The sequence below is a fragment of the Metopolophium dirhodum genome, chromosome 1, assembly GCF_019925205.1.
Source record: "Metopolophium dirhodum isolate CAU chromosome 1, ASM1992520v1, whole genome shotgun sequence".
NCBI lineage: Eukaryota > Metazoa > Arthropoda > Insecta > Hemiptera > Aphididae > Metopolophium > Metopolophium dirhodum.
The window spans coordinates 145744122-145768489 of NC_083560.1; the positions used below are offsets into that span (position 1 = coordinate 145744122).

General features: G+C 35.7%; 3 protein-coding genes across 3 annotated transcripts; 2 read left to right on the forward strand and 1 right to left on the reverse strand.

Moving 5' to 3' along the window:
* The first annotated feature begins 318 nt into the window (after nucleotides 1–318).
* LOC132933171 (uncharacterized) lies at nucleotides 319–1797 on the forward strand. The gene has a single exon (XM_060999488.1). It carries the CDS (start codon nucleotides 319–321, stop codon nucleotides 1795–1797), a length of 1479 nt encoding a protein of 492 aa, XP_060855471.1.
* A 4942-nt stretch (nucleotides 1798–6739) lies between these two features.
* On the reverse strand, nucleotides 6740–7648 carry LOC132933173 (putative nuclease HARBI1). The gene has a single exon (XM_060999489.1). It carries the CDS (start codon nucleotides 7646–7648, stop codon nucleotides 6740–6742), a length of 909 nt encoding a protein of 302 aa, XP_060855472.1.
* A 7410-nt stretch (nucleotides 7649–15058) lies between these two features.
* On the forward strand, nucleotides 15059–16517 carry LOC132936088 (uncharacterized). Its single transcript, XM_061002777.1, has one exon. It carries the CDS (start codon nucleotides 15061–15063, stop codon nucleotides 15799–15801), a length of 741 nt encoding a protein of 246 aa, XP_060858760.1. The 5' UTR covers nucleotides 15059–15060; the 3' UTR covers nucleotides 15802–16517.
* The last annotated feature ends 7851 nt before the right edge of the window (nucleotides 16518–24368 follow it).

Here is a 24368-nt window from a genome sequence, read left to right on the forward strand (position 1 = left end):
AATTTGGGGCTCGGACTTAGTTTCGAAGTTATCGGCGAATGAAGTTCGCTATTTTAAGTTCGCTGTCCCTATCATGAAGATTGATGCTAGCAAAGCATCACTGCCCATACTACGCGGGGTCGAAGATCGCCCACCTTGTCGTGGTGACCCTGCCCGACCGGGCATTTATGCCCGGCGCTAAGAGGCGTTCAAAACTGTCCGGAGCAGGCCGACTCCGGACTTCTAACCCCTGGCACGAACAATGCAACCGCCGATCTAGCCCGCCGGCGGCCAGAGGGTGTAGGGCTACCCGAGGGCAGCCCCCTCTTACTAACAAATATGTACACACAAAAAATAAAAGATGATGTTAATGGCACAGAGGCCTTGGAAACCTCAGGCCCGGCAGGTGTGGGTGAGCTCGCCACACCGGTCGTTATCAGTAGCTCCGGAAATGCGCAATTGAATACGGAACGGAAAAGTTGGAAAAATTGGACAACGGACGTACTCAGGTTAAGAGGAGGGGGAGACCCCAAATCTGAAACCGCAAACAATGATGATGGCACAAATGCAAGTGCAAGTGGTGCCATGGCCGTAGACCAGAGTGACAGCAGAAGGAAACACAGGGGCAATATAGACAGTGTAGCCCTCTTGAAAGAATTAAACAATCACATCGGGTGTATTGAGCAAACAATAATTGTTGAAAGGAGTAAAAAGCTCACAGCAGGCCGTGCGGACATTATCGCCGGCAGACTAAAAGCTATTAGGGATATACATAGTGACATCTGTATGGAAAATAGCAGGCTGAAAGGAGTCACCCAATTTAGTGCGTCCGAGCTTAAGGGACTATTGGACACATTCTCCAGGGCCCAGGCCGAGAAGGGCAAGGAGATTGAGGAGCTCCGCCTTGAGAATTTAATTCTCAAGGAAAGACTTGAAGAGGCATCTAAAGGTGAGGATCAAAACCAGGAGAAAAGAACTGTTACCTATGCCACTATAACAGGCACAAGTGCGGAGGTGGATGCCGCTCCCAAACCAGCAGTGGTTAAACCCGCTAACAATAAAAAACCAACCTCCAGAGCTTCCAAGAAAAAAGTCTTGGAGAAATGCAGGCAGACAGAGGTTAAGACACGCTTTGTTGTTGAGGTGCCGCCGGGCATGACGGTGGCCCAGGTCAAGACTGACCTGTGGCAAACAGTCCAAAGGAAGTTGCCAAACCCCAGGGCAAAAACAATTATACAGGGCAATTCACTGATTGTTCTACCGAACGACAAGCAGACGTTCGAGGTGTTGAATAGGGTGAATAATGTAAGGGCGGTAGGGCCAAGACAGCCCAAGGTCATCATCTACGACGTAGATGATGACATAGCAAGTAACCAGATTGCCCACGGCATTATGGAGCAAAACCCGGAGCTTGAGCTCAGTCAAGATGATGTCGAGAGCATGGTAGTTAGCCATAAGCTGGGCCCTAGGGATAAGGGTACTTCCCACTGGGTACTGGAGACCCACCCTAGCGTGCTCAAGAAGCTTGAAAATAAGTCGGTCTTCCTTGGTATGACCAGATGTAGGGTCAGGTTGTACCAAAGCATAACGCAGTGCTACAAGTGCCAGAAATATGGGCACACATCGGCTAAATGTAAACAGGAAACGTCCACCTGCAAACACTGTGCAGGGCCGCACGACAGTCGCGAGTGCAGCGACAAAGCCAACAAAAAGTGCATAAACTGCAAAGGCCAGCACACAGCGTCAAGTGCCGCATGTAAGACCCGTGAACAGGCATTGCGAAGCCTACTGAGGCGAACGGATTTCGGTACTCAATGACCGGAACCATCAGAATAGTGCAGCACAACCTCAACAAACAGAGGATCGCGAGTCAGCAGCTGGCTGACTACTGCAGAGAAAGCAGAGCCGACCTGGTACTGCTGCAGGAACCTGTAGTGTCGCAGGGCAAAATTGTCGGCTTTGAGTTGTGCAGACAGGTTCACTCAGGCAAAAAGGCTGGTGCCGCCATCGTCATTTTGAACAATAACATACAAGTGCTCAGTCTAGAGCAGTATAAGACTGACTATACTGTAGCCGTCAGTATAGGCACAAGAGGACATGAGATCACTGTAGTATCCTCTTACTTTAAGTACTCGATGCCTACAAATGTCTTTATCGAGCAACTGCGGCCGATACTCGACAGGGAGGCAAGGTCAATAATCGGGGCAGATGTGAATGGCCACTCGACCCTATGGCACTCCCCAGAGAGCAACGACAGAGGTCGTCAAGTTGAGGATCTGGTTGAGGACTACCTGCTCCATACAGTGAACCAAAGAGGAACGCTAAGCACCTATGATCGACCTGGAATTGGCTCATCCAACATTGATGTGACCCTGGTGACAAGAGGCATGATCAGCCTAGTGACGAACTGGTCCATTATCGATGGCACGGATAGTGATCACCGCGTGATAAGCTATGATGCTGTAATGGCGAGATCATCCCTCGAGCCGGGTTCCATAAGGTACCGCACGGATAAGGCGGATTGGATCAAAATGACCGCGCACCTGACGAGTCACGTCGGGGATATCAACGAGCAGACTGTAGATAGCCACGCGAATAGCCTCGTAACGCTTCTCAAAACCGCGGCAAACTTATCTATCCCGCGCACAAAGACAACTGGCCGACCACCAGGTAGACAGGCATGGTGGACCTCCGAACTCACCGGGTTCAAAAAGATCCGTGAAAGATCGCGAAGGCTCGGACAAAGAGGAAACGAACCTAACATATACAGAGCGCACCGGAATAAATATCTTGCCGAAATAAGAAAGGCAAAGATGGCAACATGGCGAGCCTTGGCCGGTGACCTTAACACAAACCCCTGGGGCAAAGCCTTCAGGTGGGCGAAGAGGAAAGGCTCTCCCCCAAACACGGTGAAAGGTAACCTACGGAAGGTAGATGGCTCATACACAGAGACCGTTGAGGGGACGGCGGAATTGCTACTAAGGGCTTTTGTCCCGGATGAGCTGGATGGTGAGAGCTCTAAGCACCACGGACCGCTCGATGATCGTGGAGAACCACCCTCGATCTCAGAGGTCAAAGCCTCAGTGTGGCGGATCAAGCCAAATAAAGCACCCGGACTGGACGGACTAACTGCAAGAATAGTAAGGAAAGCTTGGCCAGTAATTGGACCAACCCTCACCCGACTATACGGTACGGCGCTCAGGGAAAGCTACTTCCCCAGTAATTGGAAAAGGGCCAATGTTATAGTGATTCCCAAAGGTGGAAATAAGGACCCGGTGACTACGGGAGCTTATAGGCCAATAAGCCTACTCCCGGTCCTAGGAAAGGCGCTAGAGACCTTCCTCATGAAACAAGCCTAAACGACATAGGAGAACAACACGGCTTCGTACAGGGCAAGTCAACGATTACGGCTATCGACACACTGTACCAATGGGTCCATGAGACCAAAAGCAGGCACGTCATGGGCACCTTCTTAGACATAACAGGAGCGTTCGATAACGTAAGCTGGAACCCTCTGCTTAACCAGCTGGGGAAAATTGGCGCCTCTTTAAATACGATCCGAATGACAGAGTCATATCTGGAGAACATATGGGCCCAACTGACTTTGGAAAGGAATAGATATGAAAAGAAGATGGAGAGAGGCTGCCCACAAGGATCGCAGCTGGGGCCTACTCTCTGGAAGGTTGCAATGACAGAACTGCTAGGACTGCAGCAAGAACCCAATGTGAAGGTCATTGCCTACGCAGATGATATCGCCCTCCTGGTAGGGGCAGCCAGGCACGACACAGCCGTGGCGAGAACTGAGAGATATCTGGACAAGATAAAGAATTGGGCTAGCAAATATAACCTGTCCTTCTCCCCGACAAAGACTCAAGTCATGTCGATAAAGGGTGGAGTTAAGCCAGGATATACAATAGGGTTCGGCACGGATGCAGCTGCCCCTAGATTCACAGCTGATGGCACTGTAAGGTACCTGGGAGTCGTTCTGGACCCAAGAGAGGGATACTGGAGCCACATAGAATCGCTGGCTGAAAAATCGAAGAGCCTATACAGCAGACTAAGAACCCTCGCCTCAGCGAACTGGGACATAAGTCAACTGACGTCTAGGGCACTATACAAGGGGGTGTTCCTACCCAGAGTGACATATGCATCCGAAATATGGGCGGAAGGTGCAAAATTGAAAAAGTCAATAAAGAAACTCGGCAGTATGCAAAGGCCACCGCTGCTAGCCATGACTGCAGCCTATAGGACATCGTCTACCAACTGTTTATCGGTAGTAGCAGGTGTGCTACCCCTAGACCTGGAGGTAGAGAACAGCGCTCTCAAGAAGCGGCTGAAGAGAGGGGAGATTACCCAAGGCCAGTTCGAAAACCACGAAACCATGTTATTCACAAAGTGGCAGGAAAGATATGAATCCACAGAGAAAGGTGAGTGGACTAAGATCATGATTCCCAAAGTGCGTGAGCGGTATATGCTGCCTATGCCGCTAGACCACTACACGACACAGATGTTGACTGGCCACGGGGACTTCAAGTCCAAACTGTTTAAATTCAAACTAGTGGCATCACCCAACTGCGGATGCAAGAGCGGTTCCGAAACGGTGCAGCACGTGCTATATCGCTGCCCTAGAACTGAAGACCAGCGCACGGAACTAAAGGCAGTTATGGCCGTAGAACAAGAGGGCTGGCCGCCTAGGAATGGAGCATTCCTCAAAACGAGGAAGACATACGAAGCGCTCCGAAAGTTTGCGAGAAAATCGCTTGTCAATAGGTCCGACAGATAATGTCCTTAATATGGACTACGGTCAGGACGCAGCCACACCAGGCGGTGTAAGTGCATAGTCTCGGGGTGTCCCGGATGAGCACGCACGGCGTAAGCGGCACAAGCGGCGGGGCACGCTCGAGCGCGTCCTGACCAGGGGCGTGCTCATGCGCCAAGTGCGAGGAGTCCGGCCCTGTTGCTGGGGCCGTCCAGAATTCAGCATCAGTATTCCCTGCTTGTCGTAAAAGGCGACTGAAAGGGAGTCTGGCCAGTCGGGGCCGGCGCCTGGGGCGTGGACACACCGAAACCTCGGGGGACTAGGGTGTTGGAGGTTCTGACCGCGACCTCGAGAAGAGCGGGTCGATCGCCTCGGCGATGCCTCTGGGAGGCGTGGTACAGGCTACCGAGCCTCTAACTTGGGGGTCGCGGCCACCGCGCCGGCGGCGAGTGCCGCTGGTTAGGGCCCACCGCGAGCCCGTGGTACACGACCCTAATCATGGTAGGATCACAGCAGAGGCTCTCAGCCGACGACGCTCGGTCCGCCCATCTCTCACCATTGATGTGCCTTCCTAACGGGGGCGAGAATGGTACTTCGGGATGTGGGGGAGCCCCACAGCGCCGAGAAATTGGCACTGTGCCCTCACACGGCGGTCGCGCACCGGCCTCGGTCGTGGCGCGGTCGACGGCGGTTTGGTTTCGGAGTGGCAGTTAGCGGGAGCTAACTTTGTGGTTAACAGACCTAGCTTGGTCTAGGGGAAGGCTGCCGAGTGAGTATCTCCTTAGCGCCCACCCAGCCTACCGGTGAGGCTATATGTACCGGAGGTTGCCCGTGACCAAAAACGGGAAGCAACGAGGATAGCCTGCGGCCCGACCAGGGCGGCGAAGGGCACGTGCACGCCTTAGCCAACGGTACGGTTACACTCTCTCCCGACTTCGGTGGGAATGGGTGTGTGACCGGTGCTCGTGGTTCATAGACGACGCACGGCCGGCGGATTGTGTGGGTAAAACCACCGTACGCCGTCCGTGAACCTCCGCGGCTCTCGACTAGCGCAAAGCGCTAATGTGAGGTCCGCGGTTGTAGCCGCAAGGCACCAAACCCGGGAGTCTTCGTGCCCATACTACGACATAACTTACCCTATGACCTACTTAAGCCGCGCATACACTAGACCCGAACCGGCCGAACCGACCGAACCGAAAAAAATCAAAATGCCGATTTTATATGTGAGTGCATACACTTGTACCGAACCGATAGCCCGAACCGAAATTCGGGTCGGTTCGGATTTCAACCGTTCAAACATGTTTGAATTTTTCGGCCGAAAATTAGCGGTACTATTCTATGTATAGGTCCTACCTCTTGATTTGAGACGCTAATAAATGAAATATTGTGGTCATATCACATTTGGTGTTTTAATAACATCGTTGTGTACCTATAACCCATTATCTACTATGTCCTAGTATTAAGTATTTTAGATATATCTTAAATCGTGATATTTTAGTATATATGTTTTGAAAACGTGCGTTTTATCTACAATTTTATCAACCGTTTCACATTGGTATTTCGATAATGTAGTCGTACTAACTAAGTATTTTAGTAGTTGTAAATACGTCGCACGTGAGAGTTGCTAAGATGTCATCTATAAAATTTGAAAAAGAAAGACTCATAAGTTTAGTATTTGCGGAAAACCAAATTTGGAATCAAAAACATGACAAATACCATAATAGAGATGAAAAAATTTTAATATGGACACGTATTGCTACAAATCTGGGTACAACAGGTAATGCATTATTTAAACTTGTATTAATATTAATTATAAAAAGAAATTTGTTTTGTAATCAAAAGATTAAAGTTATACAATTATAATAATAAATGTAGCTAAATTATCAAAAATAATAATAATAATAAATAATAATACCTATACAATACAAGTAATAATACAATTTTAACATAATACTTAATAGTCATTACTCATTATAGTATTATACCTACAATTAAACTAAACTACTTTTGAACGTTTGCATACTGTTCTTGAAATGAAATCGATCCTATAGGACTAATAAAATAATTTTTTAATGTATCTCTTACGAATGTCGCCAAGTTTGAACTCCGATTAAATGGTCTTATTACATTTGTCCTTACATTTTTTTCATTTCTATCGTTTTCATACGAACTCGCAGCAGATATTAGTGTTTGTGCACATGGTTGCCCTTCTTTATCTATTATAAGGTTATGTAAAAGACAAATACACTGAACTATTTTAATTGCATTGTCTACTGTTGTTTCAATGGGTTTATGCAAGAGTCTCCATTTTGATACCATAATTCCAAAAGCATTTTCTACACATCTACGGGCACGAGCATGACGATAATTATAAATACGTTCTTCTTTTGATAATAGTCGTTTAGAAAAGGGTTTCATAATATTATGTTTTAATGGATAAGCGTCATCACCTAACATAAAAAACGGTATTTCTACAGATGTTCCCTCCAAATTAGATGATTTTGGTAGATTATTTTCATTATTTATAAAAGTTGACAAAGTTGATGATGCATATGTTCCTCCGTCGCTTTGTTTTCCGTACGCTCCAACATCAACAAATATAAATTTATAATTGGCATCAGATACACCTTGTAGTACGATGGAAAAAAAATGTTTATAATTATAATACATAGTCCCAGAGTGAGTAGGACTTCGTAAACGTATATGTTTTCCGTCTATACAGCCAATACAATGTGGGAAGTTCCATTTCACATTAAATTCATTTGCTATACTTAAAAAATCTTCTGGAGTTGGAATAGATAAATGTGTTGTCGATAGTCTATTCCATATTGCGTCACATACTTCATATACAATTGCACCAACCGTAGTATTATGCATTTTAAAGCAAAGTGCTAATGCTCGAAATGACATACCAGTTGATAAATATCTGCAAAATATTTAAAATATTATATAAAATCTTAACTAAACATATACTAAACATTATTTAAATGTGTTGATATTTTTTTTTACGGCTTTTACAATATAGTACATATTAATGAATATAACATATTACTCAATATAAACATACCTACTACATACTTAACCAAATTAATCAAACAATTTAATTAATTAAGTATAATTACTGAAATTTAATATATATAATATGTAATGCATTTTAGCCGAAGAAGCGAAGAAAAAATGGGAAGGTTTAAGAGACACGTTTAGAAAAGAGTTTAAGAAAGTGCCTAAACCTAAATCTGGATAAGGATTCACACCACAATCCTCAAAATGGCCATATTTTAATCAGTTGTTATTTTTGAAAGATAATATGACACCTAGAAATACAGCGACCAATATACCTCGAGACCCTATAATTCCCACACTCGACGATTCTGATAATAACAGCGAACTTGATTTAACTGATGAAGATGAACATGTTGAACAAAATGAACACGAAGATGAAGAAGTTGGGTTGAATAATATTCCTAATGTGCAAAGTACAACACCTCAATATAGGAAACATTCGAAACGTAAATCGTATCAAACAGAAGCAATAGAAATCGAACGGAAAAAAATAAAACTGTTTGAAGAACGTCTTAAAACGAAAAAGAATGCTGATAGTGATGAAGATTACCACTTTTTAATGAGTTTGTTGCCAAGTTTTAAAAAAATGGATTCATTAAAAAAGATGAAAGTTAGAATGGAAGTACTCAGTATTATCACCAAAACGCTTGAATCGGAAGAAATGACACCTAGCAGAAGTTCCAGTGCATCTGGCTATTCAGATTATACGCAACAACCATATAAAAATTATGAAAAATCATCTGTTGTTCAAGATTGCCAATATTCGTACACTAATTTATAAATAATAGTTACAAACGAGTGTCAATAATTAATATAAAGTTATGTAAATGTACAATATTTTTAATAATAATAGTATTTTAAATAATAAGTTATAATAAAAGTTAATATAGTCTATAATTCTGATTATAGTAGTTACAGTAATTTACAATATTTTTTTTCTCTTTGAATATTTAAATACCTATATTTTATTTAAAAATTAATATTTATATATTTGATAAATTTTTAAATTTTAAATTAATAAAATTAAAATAACTTTACCTGAGAGTAACAGCTAATTTTTCTTCGGGCTCAATGCAGCGTCTAAAATTTGAATATTTTGTCAAATCGTTTTTTATGGCATTTAAAATATATTCAAACGTTGATATATCCATACGAAAGTAATTATAAAATTTTGATGGGTAATTTTTTATAACAGTGCACACATTTTGAAATTCGCCACTATCATCTCGTTGTTGCCAAAGTTCATGCACCCAATATCTTTTCCGTGATTTGAAGATCGGGCTCTCTAATAAAAATGAATCCCATTCATCATCTGAAGAACTATTATATTCCATATTTTTTACAACTGCACACCATGCGATGCATTCGTCAACTGTCGAAAACTGATTGTAGAAGATACAATATATGGTTTACTCTAGTTATTATCACAAGTCACGACATAATATGATTATTTAATTATCTATTTAGCTATTAACTTTGTTTTCGGAACGAAAATTCGGGGACACTCAATGCAGCTATACCCGAAAAACTTCGGACCGAATATTTTTCGGTTCGGTCGGTCCGGCCGGTTCGGGTCTAGTGTATGCGCGGCTTTAAGGTGGTGTTGCACAGCAAGTCGAGGGATATTTTCGATTTGCGGAGCGGAGCGACGGCGCCGAGGAGCGTAGCGACGAGTGCCGCTAGCAAGGCATCACTGCCCATACACGCGAATAAGTCCCAGCGCATGCGCAGTAACGCCACAGATTATATGAAAACAGATTGTGCACTTCCTATGCACAACAAATTTTTTCAACTATTTTAATTTTTATTCACTATCAACTAAGTACAATTCTTATAATTCTACAATTCTTCGTCGTTGCCGTCGTCGTCGTCGTCGTCGTCACCGCCGCGGCCGTCATTAAATATAACATTTTCGTTATCTTTATGGTACACTCTACCAGCGTTTTTGAAAAACTCAGCTGTCTAATCAATTAGAGGCGGGATATGCCAATCAACCAAAAGATATGTTAAGGCAAACATACCAAATATCGAAGGATTGGACTATAATGCAAATGAACCGATCACATGGATTACATATCTCGATTGTGTGAATTTGTATGGGAAGTCTATGTTAACAGAATTACCTTTTAAAGATTTTGAATGGGTTGACGATCTCAACATAGATGTAACTAAAATTGCTGATGATTCTGAAGTAGGATATATATTAGAAGTTGATATCGAGTACCCTAAACATTTACATAAAACCCATAATGATTTTCCGTTTTTACAGTTTAACGAATGTCCACCAAATTCGAAAGTTGAGAAATTGAAACTACTCTATCACCGAAAAAAAACTATATTGTACATTACAAAAATTTAAAACAAGCGATTTCTCACGGTCTTAAATTAGTAAAAAATCATCGAGCTATCCGCTTTTCACAAAAAAAAATGGATGGCATCATACATTGAATTCCGCACAAAAATGAAAGCAGAAGCAAAAAATGAGTTTGAAAAAAATTTCTGGAAGTTGTTAATTAATAGCGTTTTTGGTAAATGTATGGAGAATGTCCGAGCAAGAACTTCTATAAAACTGGTTTCATAAAAAAAAAGCGAATAAACTAATGACAAAAACTAGTTTTAAAGACAGAACTATATACTCTAAAAATCTCATGGCTATTCACCAACATAAGGAAACTATTCAATTCGATAAGGCAATTTATGTAGGATTTGCAATTTTAGACGTTTCGAAAACATTTATGTACGATTTCCACTATAATGTCATGAAGAAAAGGTATGGTACTAAAATTAGTTCTTTATATTCGGATACTGATTCCTTGATATACGCTATTCAAACTACAAATTTTTTCAATGATTTAAAAAATGATTTATTACCATATTTTGATACATCTAACTATCCCAAAGACCATTATTGTTTTAGCGAATTACATAAAAGTCAACCAGGCTTTTTCAAGGATGAATTGAAAGGAATTATACTTAAAGAATTCGTTTCATTAAGACCGAAATTATATGCGTACAAAACTGTAGACGGTACTGAGGAAAAAAATGCAAAAGGTGTAAAGAAATATATTATTACAAAACATATGCAATTCGAAAATTATAAGAATATACTACACGCTTTTATAAACCATTTATCTGGTAAGGATAAATTAACTCACAGGGTCATGAATTTTATCCAATCAAACAAACATGTTGTTCAATCGAAAACAATGAACAAACTTGTTCTAAGCGCTAATGACGATAAACGTTATATAAATGACGACGGGATAAATACTTTGGCTTATGGTCACTACAAACTAGATAAATTATATAATTAAAGAAAAAAAAGACTTGATAAATCTCCAATCGGTATAAACAGAAAGCGCTATCAAACGGTAGTGAAGTAAATTTTTTTTTTTTTTGTTTTTAAAAAAATTACAAACTGAAAACAAATAATTATTTCAACTTTTTTCTGGCATTTATTATAAAAGTATTACATGTTATACATAAAAAATTATTATTTAAAAATATCTGATGATGTTATCCACGAATTTTGACTTGAATCAAAACCCAACCATTTAACAAACATTTTATTCCCAACTTTTTTCACAATACGTTCAATAAGAAAGGTGTTTGGAAAATTAGTTAATTTAATTTCCTGTTCATAAAAACCACCTAAGATTATATTGTTTGATTCATCCTTTAGTTGATAAGTTACTGGATTTGTCTGTAAAACTTTTGAAACTGTAAATATTTCCGTTGTCCAATTCGGGGTATATCCTTTACTAAATATATGTTTATACTTAGATATTCGTACTTTATCGCTAACTTTAAATTTTGGTTTATACAATGTTTGTAAATTTTTATATGTACTAAATTTAATTCTGTTTGTATCCATTCGAGCTTCATTAGGTGTGCATTTGATTGTTCTATGTTTTGTATTATTATAGTTATTTATAATTTTTGATATTGTATTATACCAATTCCATGTACCTGTTGCAGTGAAATGTTTATATATATTATTTTTAAGTGTTTGTATCACACGTTCTGCGATTGAACATTTAATAACACTGTATGAACTGTAATGTTTAATTTTATATTTTTTCATTAAATCTTGAAATTGAGTATTATAAAATTCTGTACCATTATCTGTCTGTAAAAATTTCGGATTAGCTTTTTTCAATATATTAACCATTCCTTTTGTACATTCTTTTGCTGATTTATTTTTCAGCGGTTCCACAAATACATATTTGCTATATGTATCTATAACAACTAATATAAATTTAAAACCGTAATTTTTTTTAGAATGAGATTGCATATCCATTAAATCAGCTTGCCATAGGTCATCAATAAACCGTGTAACCACACTACGTCTAGGAAATATTTTTCTCGCTGGTCGATGTAGCTCATTAGCTATACCCTCTAAGGTCGTCATTATGCTATAATATTTCTCTCACGCAGTTCTTCTAAAATAGATATGATTTCGTTATTAACACCAGTATTACCAACACTTTGCGATGATGTCAAAAGATTTAATCTAGTTACTAGCTCATTCGGATCGTCATAATAAACTAATTGGGTTTGAGGTAAGACATCTTTATATAAACCACTACCTGTCTTAGGATCAGGTGATGAAGTAAAATTAATCATATCTGTAGACATACGATCTGAAGGTGAAAAACTGCTTGCTGATTGATTAAAATCAAATGGATCATTTTCTTGTGTTATTTTTCTACGTTTAACGTTTAATAAGCCAAAAGGACTAGAAGGTAAAGTATTGTTAAATGATTTTAAGTTAATTCGTGGAGTTGTATTCTCATTAATTTTATCTATTTCTTCATTAAACTGTTTTTCCTCCATTTTCATTCGATCATACAACGGTTTTACAACAGTCACCCATTTATGATACCTTGAGGTTCTAGGTTTTCCATCTGCTTTTAAATGGACTCCAGAAGTTTTCAAAATATTGTAATAAGATTCTATATCTTCTATAGTTGTTTTTTTTGGTTCCTTCTCACATAATAAAGACCATAAACCTGGTGTGAATTTATAATATTTATTAAGCAGCAGTAATTTACCGTGACTAAAAGTTACAGAATGTTTTCCTATTTTATATGAATCACTATTTTTATCATAATGCATACCATAGGATTTATCATAACGTATTGATTTAGGACGGTTATTTAAAAAATTTTCAAATGGTGAATTTAATTCGTTATCATCATCATCTTCACTAGTGCATGAGGTTTCTGATTTATTTTCTAGTACAGTTGACTGTGTGTTACATATTTCATTTTGTTTTGCATGTGTACTCAATGGTTCAATTATTGGTTTAAATGCCTCACGGAAATAGTTTTCAGAATCTATAACACCACGTTTCATTTCCATTATTTTTCGTTTAATATTTTTTTTTGATGTTATTAAATTTTCCAATAAAACTTTTTGTTTGTTCATTGTAAATAATAAAAGTACTATACCTGTATCGTATGACTGTCGATAACACTATGTAGATAATAACTGTGTGACGGTATATTTATATAGGTATAAATATATAAAATTATTTTATTTTAATGAACGTATGAAACCCACATCTATACCTTCCTTCATTCATTTCCCGAGTTTTATCGATGACCATAAACCCATAATCACTATGATTCCAACATAAATGAGAAATTTTACGAAATTCTGAGAAATCCATATCTGTAGACGAATGATCGTTGAATATATGTCGTAAATTTGTATCATCTTGTTTAAGTATCATTAAGAAGTTTGCGTTATCTCTTACTAGCTGTTTTGATATTTTAGAATATGTCTGTGCTAAATAAAATACAGAGCTAGCACCTGAATGTCTGCCCATGCTAAAGTATTCTCTGATTACGGATTGTGGACCACATATCACATCATCAAAAATGATAATTGAATTTTTTTTGGTTAAGTTTGGTTTTATAACCTTATCAGCGCTTGTAAATATGAAAAAATTAGCACCTTTTATATCATCTATTATTTTTTTCAGTAAGACATATTTTTCCTGATTAGAGGTTTTCGAGTATAAATAAATATTTTCAAATCTTAACCCGTTTGCATGTGTGATCAGATTATACATTATATTTGTTTTTCCTGAACCACTGGGGCCAACTAGTATAGCACGTATAGTATCGGGTAATAACGAACCATGTCTTGATGGTTTTTTTACTACCTGAACATCTACATTTATTACATCTAATTTATCTTTCTGTTCAATCAAATTCATATTATTTTCGTATAAATACTCTAGATTTTTTAAATTTATAACCAGTTATAGATGGCGTGTTCAACTCGTAAGTACAATTCAAACAAGACTGGTAAAGGATTTGTAAACTCCCTTATAAATAGTCTCCCGTTCGAAGCTCATATTTCAGGATATCAGTATTGTGGTCCTGGTACGAAATTAAAAAAGAGACTAGATCGTGGTGATAAAGGAATAAACCCATTGGATGCTGCTTGTCGTGACCACGATATTGTGTATGCAACAAGTAAAAATTTAGACGATAGACATAAAGCTGATAAAGTGTTAGAAAATCGAGCTTGGGAAAGATTTAAAGCAAAAGATACACCTAGAAAAGAGAAATTAGTTGCGTACGCAGTAACAAACGCAATGAAAGCTAAAAGAAAAATAGGTATGGGTTGCAAACGGAAACGTGCTATAAAAACAAATTGTATACTAGCAGCGAAAAAAAAAAGAATCTCAAAAAAAAAGAATGGTGGTAAAAGGTTGATTTTAGTACCGAGACAATCAGGAGGTGCAATTCCCTTAATACCTATATTTGCAGGATTGTCAGCACTTGGTAGTTTGATGTCTGGAGGTGCTAGTGTGTATAATGCGGTTCAAAATTCAAAAAGAAAAAAAGGCAGTGGTTTGATATCAAACAAGAATAGGTTAAGGAAAAAAAACTGATGATCACGCTACCTGATAGACCGCTTTCGTCTCAAGATATTATAAAATATATCGGAAAGTTGAAAATCAATCATTTCCGTGGTGTCTTTTCACGTGATAACTTACCTAAAAAACCACATACGATTGAATGTGGTATATTAAACTTGGATACATCTTCAGGCGACGGAAGCCATTGGGTAGCGTTTTATAAAAATAAGGACAAAGTTGTATATTTTGATAGCTTTGGTGATTTACCACCACCAATTGAATTACAACATTATTTCAGACAGTTCAAAATAGTATACAACTATTCCAACTATCAAGACTTCAATACATTTAACTGTGGTCATTTATGTCTTGAATTCTTGCAATGCATGAATCTATTACATTAAATCTAACTGGAAATTCAACTGTATTGTCGGTAAATTATTTTCCATCTCTAAACGTTTACGAGGATTCAGAAATAGCTTTGTTATCTTTGCAAACGTGCAATTCATTTCCAAATATTATAAATCCAACTAATAACCGGCTGAGAATAAAATCAATTCCTCCAGATAAAATAGCAAAAATTCAATTTTTTGTACCAGTCGAATGCCGTGACATAGAAGATATTAACAAATATATGGTAGAAGAGTTATCTCAAGTTAATAAAGTCTACGGAACAAAGCTGACATTCAGTGTACGTATTGATCCTGTCGATTTTAGAACGTATATAAAATGTAATGGAATACTAAACTTTGAGCATCCGTATAGTATAGCACCTGTTTTTGGGTATAGAAAGAAAGTTTGTGGACCGTTTCATGAAGAACATCGATCGGATAAAGCTGCAAATTTAAACACAATTAATTCTATAAAAGTAATGTGTAATATAGCACATGGGTCATTCAACAACCAACTTCAAAACCATTCGATATATGAGTTTTTCCCAAGTGGGAGAAGAGGAACAAAGGTTGTTCAATCTCCGGTAAACCTTATATATTACAGATTAAACAAAACAGATATTAATTCAATTACTGTTCAGTTAGTTGACCAAAACAATAATCCAATTGACAATTTTAACGAAACGTTAACAGTTGTTCTGCATATTAAACGTCACGGATCTCATCATTAAATTTATATCTTAGATTTTGTAATGTATGAGTCAGTTACTTTAAGTTTAACTGGGAATGCTACCATATTATCTGTAAATTATTTTCCACCTATAAACCTTTACGAGGACTCAGAAATAGCTTTGTTATGTTTACAGTCATTTAATTCGTTTCCAAATATTAATGATAATAATAATAAATTTTCTATACAAGTAGCTGAGAATGAAAACAATAATGATCCTATGATATGTTTTATTACATTGGAAGAGGGTTGTTATGAAATTGAAGATATTAAGCAACGAGTTAAGAAGCAAATAGATGACTATAATAGTAAAAACTTAACCAATTTAACATTCGACATTACAGTTGATCCTAACGATTTCAGATCGTATATAAAATGTAATGGGATACTACACTTTGAGCATCCGTATAGTATAGCACCTGTATTCGGTTTTGAAAAACGAGTATATAAGCCACACAATGAAATTCTTCGATCGGAAAAAGCTGTAAATTTAAACACAATTAATTCTATAAAAGTAATGTGTAATATAGCTCAAGGATCATTCAACAACCATCTTCAGAGTCATTCGATTTATGAGTTTTTCCCAAGTGAAAGGACAGGGTTGAAAGTAATTCAGTCACCACCAAATTTAATATATTACAAATTGAATAAAACAAATATTGATTCGATAACCGTTCAGTTAGTTGATCAAGATCATAATCCGATTGATAATTTTGGTGAGGCATTGACAATTGTGTTGCATATTAAACGTTACGGATCTTGAGATGGGTTTAAAATTCAATATAAACCCACTACTTCGGATCAGTACAACTAGTCATAAGACTAAAGTGCTACCAGCAACATCAAATCAAATAAAAAAATTGACGGTGAAGAATAAAAAAATTTTACAAGCTTTGGGTTATCAATTAAACCAGAATGCCTGAAAGTGATATTTTGGATATAACTTCACAGTACGAAACGGATTCTAAAATTACAAAAATTGAATATCATTCATACGCACCGTATACAACATCATTTAATAATAATGATGAAATACGTATATCGATCCAGCAAACGGATGTCTATCCATATCTACACGAAAGCTTTATTTTTTTGGAAGGAATAATTACTGATGCTACCAAAGTGAAACTAACTAATAACGGTTACTCTTACCTTTTTGAGCAAATACGGTTGGAAATCAATGGGATAGAAGTAGATAGCACGCGTGTTCTTGGAATCACTAGCTCGTTGAAAGGTTACTTATCCGGTACGCCAGACAACTACAATTGCTATGAAAATGCTGGCTGGAATTTTAAAAACGCAACGCAATCAGAAAATGATAAAGGTGAATTAGTAGGATAAAAAAGAGAGTTCTGGAACCGCATCCTGCTAGCACATCCCTATACCTGATGGCACATCCCGCGAAACCCGTTGCTCAACCCATATACATCTATACACCTCTGCTCAACCCATGGGTTGAGCAGATCTATCCATACGTACACGACATTCCCCCCGCTACCCCGCTCTTCAGATACCCCCACCATCAATCACGCACTTGTACGATAATCCCCCCGCCACTCTTCCCTATCAATTAGCCGCGGAAAATAATTTAAAAATTTTTTTGCCGAACCGGGATTCGAACTCGAACAGGTCGCTTCCCATACGACAACCACACCACTGCGCAACTTACTCGCTTATGATTAAAATGTAAATTCTATCTCATTTAACTGGTGTTTACGACAATCGTTCACATACGTACGAGATGTATAATTTCCCCCACCACCACCACCACAACCACTATACCTTACAAAAGGCCGCCGCGAACGCGCGCGAGCCCGCCACCGCGTTATCATACCTATGTTATCAGTTATCACATCTATAAATACTTACATACGCACTTACGTACAAACACACATACATACATATATACACGTTATACATCTCAAACAAACACACATTCAAATATATTATAATATAGTCTACATATAATATACATAGGTACTTACATATATATAAACAATTATACACACATCATTATCACAGTGACTTGAACATATAATATTCCACTGATATTTCTAACAATAAACATTCTATAATTTCCCCCCGCCACCACCACCACCAACACCACCAACGCTACACCTTACGAAGGGCCGCGCGAGCCCGCCACCGCGTTATCATATCTATGTTATCAGTTATCACATCTATAAATACCTACTTACATACGCACTTATGTACAAACACACATACACATACATACATACATATATATATATATATATTCATACATACATACATACATACATATATACATACATACATACACACACGTTATACCTCTCAAACAAACACACATTCAAATATATTATAATATAGTCTACATATAATATACATAGGTATTTACATATATCTAAACAATTATACACACATCATTATCACAAACCCCTGAACATATTATTATACAATTTATACACTTATTACTTACATATCAATAAAACGCATCATATAAATATGATATAACCATACACATACAAACTATAATATACTATTAAACATTATACAGTACTCTTCAGTTTTCATTCTGAACTTATATATACATACATACAAACACACATACACATACATGCATACATACACACTTACATACATACATACATACATACATACATACATACATACATACATACATACATACATACATACCCACATACACATACATACATACATACATACATACATATATACGAACATACGTTATGCTCATAATATAATATAAGGTACCTACAACATCACACATACCTATATACAAATATTATACCATAATATTATATACTTATTACTTACATATCAATAAAACGCATAGGTATATTTATTCATATAAATATGATATAACCATACACATACAAACTATAATATGGTATTACACACTATACAGTACTCATCAGTTTTCATTCTGAACTTATATAATAATATTTACAACACACACAAGCTCAACATATATATTATATACCTTATCATACATAGGTACACGCATGCATGCATAGATACATACATTCATATCACATCACATCACATACACACACACACACACACGATTCCAGTATTCCATATAGTATACAAACAAGCCACCCAGTCCTTCGTTATACATGAGAATAAATCTCAAACACACACAGACATAAACTTGTAAAAATATTTATTTTCAAAATATACACGTCGGAATATAGGTACATTCGCTTGCATTCACACATTCCTCTCCCCGACAACATACGGAAATATTAATTATAATATATATATATATGTATATATGGTCAATCGTTTAATCGTTTACAGATGATGATGAGTTTCATTCACACATTTCTCTAGCACAACACACTTACACTCATATACCCATAGGATAGTTCATACATATTTAGATACTTACATAGTCGCATATTATATACATACATACACACATTCATCAGGTATCACAAACACCCAAACATATTATAATATATATGTATATGCAGTATTCATTTATATTTAGTTTATGTACATATATTCACACATACAACATCACAAACACACACACAACCAAACATATTATACAGCTTAGGTACATATCAATATATTAAGACACAAAAGTCATACTTACAAAAAACATAGTCGCAATTACGTAGATGCATTTAAACATTCCAATCCATCCACCCTAGAAAGTATTTTCACCCCCGCCATCCCTCGTCAATTACGACTACAAAATTGTAATTCCTATTAAAATACATAGATCTAACTATTTTATACAGCTCAAAGGATTACTCGACAACATACACAAAATTATATATTTATGACACACAATATTATGAATTTGTGTAACTAGTAGGTATACTGACTAAGGAGAATAGACGATATCGACTCTGAGGGTCTTGGACGTCGTCTTTGAGTATATAGTTTGGTCACTAAATGCAAAAATTATAGTATCCTATTTCGACTTCACCGTTTATATACCTACTACATTTATTTTAATGTTTGAAATAATACAACATTTAATCTAATATATTTGAATTAAACACAAATATGCTTATACTTACTTTTCATTTTAATATTTTAATTTTTGTGTAAAATAAAAACAACCGTGATATTTAAAAACAAGTTGTAACAATTATAAATATAATAATATAACATATTTATATGTTTCATAACACTTATGTATATAATACGAACTCTACCTTATGTACGATTAACTGCTGATCGATACATTAATATTAAAACACACACACATAATTGCAAGGGCTATGACCAACACACACCATGGATTAGTAAAGCAGTTCACTATACACCTCATATCTCAATACACACTACGACTATGTATGACTACGATACAGTCACATATTATAATAGAATATAGCTTAGGAATATTATATTTGCGAGTATTATTATTATTTGTCAGTGCTTAGTAGACAATAAACCATAATTATAACTGAAATGGAATCCTAGTAATTTAAATATATTATTTAAGATTCTGATATTTACATATCTGCCCCTAACCTATTTATATCTATAGGATCCTACGATTCTCCCTGAATATATTATATTTAACTGCTCGTCCCCCCGATCATGATACAAAGTTTTTTTATTTATTGGTAATAATGCTACATAAGGTTACACCACAGCCGTCTCAATCAACATTCGCCAAACACCCCGCACCAGCACCTACGCAATGTGAGACGTAGATTATTCTAATATTTATAGGAAATTAAATAGTTTATATGAAACAAAAAGACACGATATATAAAAAGTATTTTCAATTATTAAAATAATATTAAGGTTTACAATAAATATTTACAAGGTTCTTACTTATCCATTAAATGGATTATAAAATTGTATCATTATCTGAGTAACATATATTTCTCGGTATTTCGTCATCTTCTAGGTAATAATATATAAAAACGTATATGATGCCTCATCCATATTATATATCCAACGGTATATTAATTTTCATATCTCCTTTATACTTTCGAACCAACGGATACATTATGTATCAAACAACGTCTTGATCAATTGTTATGTAATACATCTGAGAAAAACAACATTCATCAAGACTAGTCATGCATCTACATGTTTGTTTGCTAATAAAACCTTAACTATTGTTAATCAACAATATTGATATATTTTAAGAACGAATGAGAAAAACATACATGTAAAAGCCATTATCACTTGTGTAATATTTATTTTTTACATTATGTATCACACCTACCATATTATTATTACACAATATATACCCCTCTTGATCACTAATCCTTAATCATTACCTATCACTTATTCAGTATTCTTGATCCCTTGATCCTCTGATCTCGTGTTCTATATTTTTCATACCTGTGCATGAGAAAACACATACACGAACGCGCATACAACAACTTACATATTATCAATAACCTGACCGACATATATATATATATATATTAATTCATGCATGTACACGGGAAAAACACACAACATTACCAGTCACAGTCACCACCAACGAAACACTCTCAAAAACATATTTTTTCACGCTTACATATGAGAAAACGCATGTGTGCTTGCACATCAACAACTTACATATCACTCAAGTGGCCGATGCGTATATTTTATCAGCACATACGTACAACAGTCATATCACTTGTATAATATTTTTATTTTACCGTCATACACACAGGCATATAACACCACCGCCATATATTATTGTATAAGTTATAATATCGGAAAATTAAGAACTATTAACAATATCTCTCATTTCAGCTGATACTTTATGCGGTTTATTACCTAAATTTAGAAATATACAATAATTAACGGCACATCTGTAGTACCTATCTTACCAACATCTTTATCAATTTAACAATTAAAAATTTTCATATTATTAGTCATTTTCCATACAGGCTCATGCTACAATGTGCATACATGTGGGAACATACATACATTCTTGTTATTGTATGTTTATATACACAATACTATCAGGCTAACCTATCCTGAATAATATTACAGATACTTATATTTTTAATCAATCATACATACATTGAAATATTGTATGAGATTACATTAGACTAAAATCATAGCTTATATATACATACATGGATTATAGGTATATACGAGAAAAAATAAATCTCTTTAACTGTTATTATTGTTATTATTATTCGTCATGTGTAGTGAGAATTATAATATATATATATATAACAATAAGTAAAAATAAAAATAATACTAAAAACTATTATCAACCCATCACTTAGTTCTATACCCACATAACACAACTCATCCAATGGATATTTATTAGACATACCAAATATCCATTTTATATCCAGTACTTTTATGACATTTTGTAGATATCCATTAGATATTCATAGAAAGTAACTAGTAGATAAACCACAATGGATTTTTATGGATGTCCATTAGACATTGATATTTTGTAATTGATGGACTTCTCATTATGGTTGTTAATATACGTTCATTAGATATCCAAAAAAGTTCCAAACACCATGGAATAATATTTACAAAAAATTTTTATTATTATAATTCAAACATATAAATAATAACCTATATTATTATTAAACGGCTCCTACGGTCTCACAACAAGACGCCAAATTTTATCAACGACCTTCATACTACCCAAATCTCGAGTTTCAGACCATCATACAAAAACTAATTTTTTTTCAAAATACACCTAGTAGCAGGGGGGGTCGAGGCCCCCGACTTTTGGGGTACGTTTTAGAAAGGCTTAAGCCGAAACCTTTGGTGAAAAAAACGGTTCCCTTAAGTTGAAACCCAGCCGAGAAATACTTAATTAAAAAAAAAAGTGGAAACTTTAAATATGATATGTTATGCACGTGGTCGTCTCCATCCATAAGCCGTTTACAAAATTGCTCCAAGACGATCGAAAATTTAATTTATACAATCCCGTGCTGAAATAATAAAATATTATGTTTGTTTGGAACCAAACGCCATTACGGTTATTCTTATCACACTAACTACGCGTATTATAATTAATAATATACCGCATAGAGTTATCTATGATACACCGTGAGGTTGATTAACGCTCATAGACCAAGTATTAAAGAAAAAAATACTGATAACAGTAATAAACGGTAGAGCGTGATTACTGCTGATTTACATAAAGCATTCCGATTTCCATTTTCCGTCTTTCCGACATTCATCGTGTATAGTTTTATATGCTAGAATATAGACGTCAGCCATAGACACTCGTTGTGTATTGTTTTTACCGTTGCTATTAGCTACGTTGTCGGTTATATTGTTACCACCGTTTGATGCGTTGTTCGTCGAAGAAATCATACTGTAAGTACCTGCAGTTACATAATATTATACATTATTATAAATACATTTAATGCTTTTAAGGATATATTAACTGTAAGTTGATTTATTATATTAATATCATAAATTTATATGTAACATTTTTCGATACATATCTTGTGAAGTATATTTATTTTATTATTACTGTATATATAATATATATTATACTAAATGGTGTCCTATTGTACCTAGTTAGACTTAATATTGTTATTATACAGTTAATTTTTAACTTAAATTTTGCAAAATGTATTTATGCTAGGTATATATTTTATATTTATTATTATGTACACTGCATATTTTGCCTAATATAAGTATAGTGTATTGTACACATATAGTTTAGTACAATAAATATAAATACATTATAATTATAATTTATTGTCCGAGCATAATTAATTCACATAACTGTTTTTATAATTTTGTAAATTATAATTTACCATATATGGTATCATTTCCTGATATTAGTTTTGACTGTTTTAAGTTTATGTTGATACTATTTTATTTTGTACTTCATTTTGGACATACTCATTTCAATAGGAGGTACATAAAATTGGATTATTTAAATAACTAAATAATAAATTGATAGAAATAAACAGAGGTGTTTATATTATTTAAATGTATGATTAAATTATATAGATAGGAGTCACTATTAGTATGTCTGTAAAACGCAAAACCAACCAACAAGATCTTTCGGCCAATGTATCTCAAAGAACTTTGCGACGTAGAATAGCTACAGAATTAGAAACAATGCTTAATATTTCTGATCAAGACTTAGCTTCAGATTCTGATGTTTGTTATAAATCTGATGAGTCTGTTATGAATCTTAATATACAAGACAGTAATAATCACAATGAAAATAATTCTAATATAAACAATTTATTTATTAATTTGAACGAATCCATCGTAAGTGATTTAAACTATTCCAATACTATTGATTTAAATCAATCAAGCCAAAGTTGTTTAACAAAAAAGGATGAGTTAGATTGTAATCACTTGAACAAAAAAACCACCATTAATATATCAAATAATGATCAGAACTTCACAGAAAAACTTAAGTGTTGGGCTGTTGAATATAAAATAAAACAAAATGCTTTGGATGCTCTTCTTGGAATACTACGAAACGAAAAAATTGGTGAAAACCTTCCTAAAGTGTCTAGGACATTTTTAAAGACTCCAAGAAATACCTTAATACACAATGTAAATCCAGGCAAATATTGTCATTTTGGTTTGAAAATTGGACTCAATAAAGTGCTGAATAGATTAAAAAATGATGATTTACTTAAC

Excerpts from the sequence above, each read along its gene's own strand:
- LOC132933171 (XM_060999488.1), top strand. The coding sequence starts at position 319 with ATGTACACACAAAAAATAAAAGATGATGTTAATGGCACAGAGGCCTTG.
- LOC132933173 (XM_060999489.1), bottom strand. The coding sequence starts at position 7,648 with ATGTCATTTCGAGCATTAGCACTTTGCTTTAAAATGCATAATACTACG.
- LOC132936088 (XM_061002777.1), top strand. The coding sequence starts at position 15,061 with ATGCATGAATCTATTACATTAAATCTAACTGGAAATTCAACTGTATTG.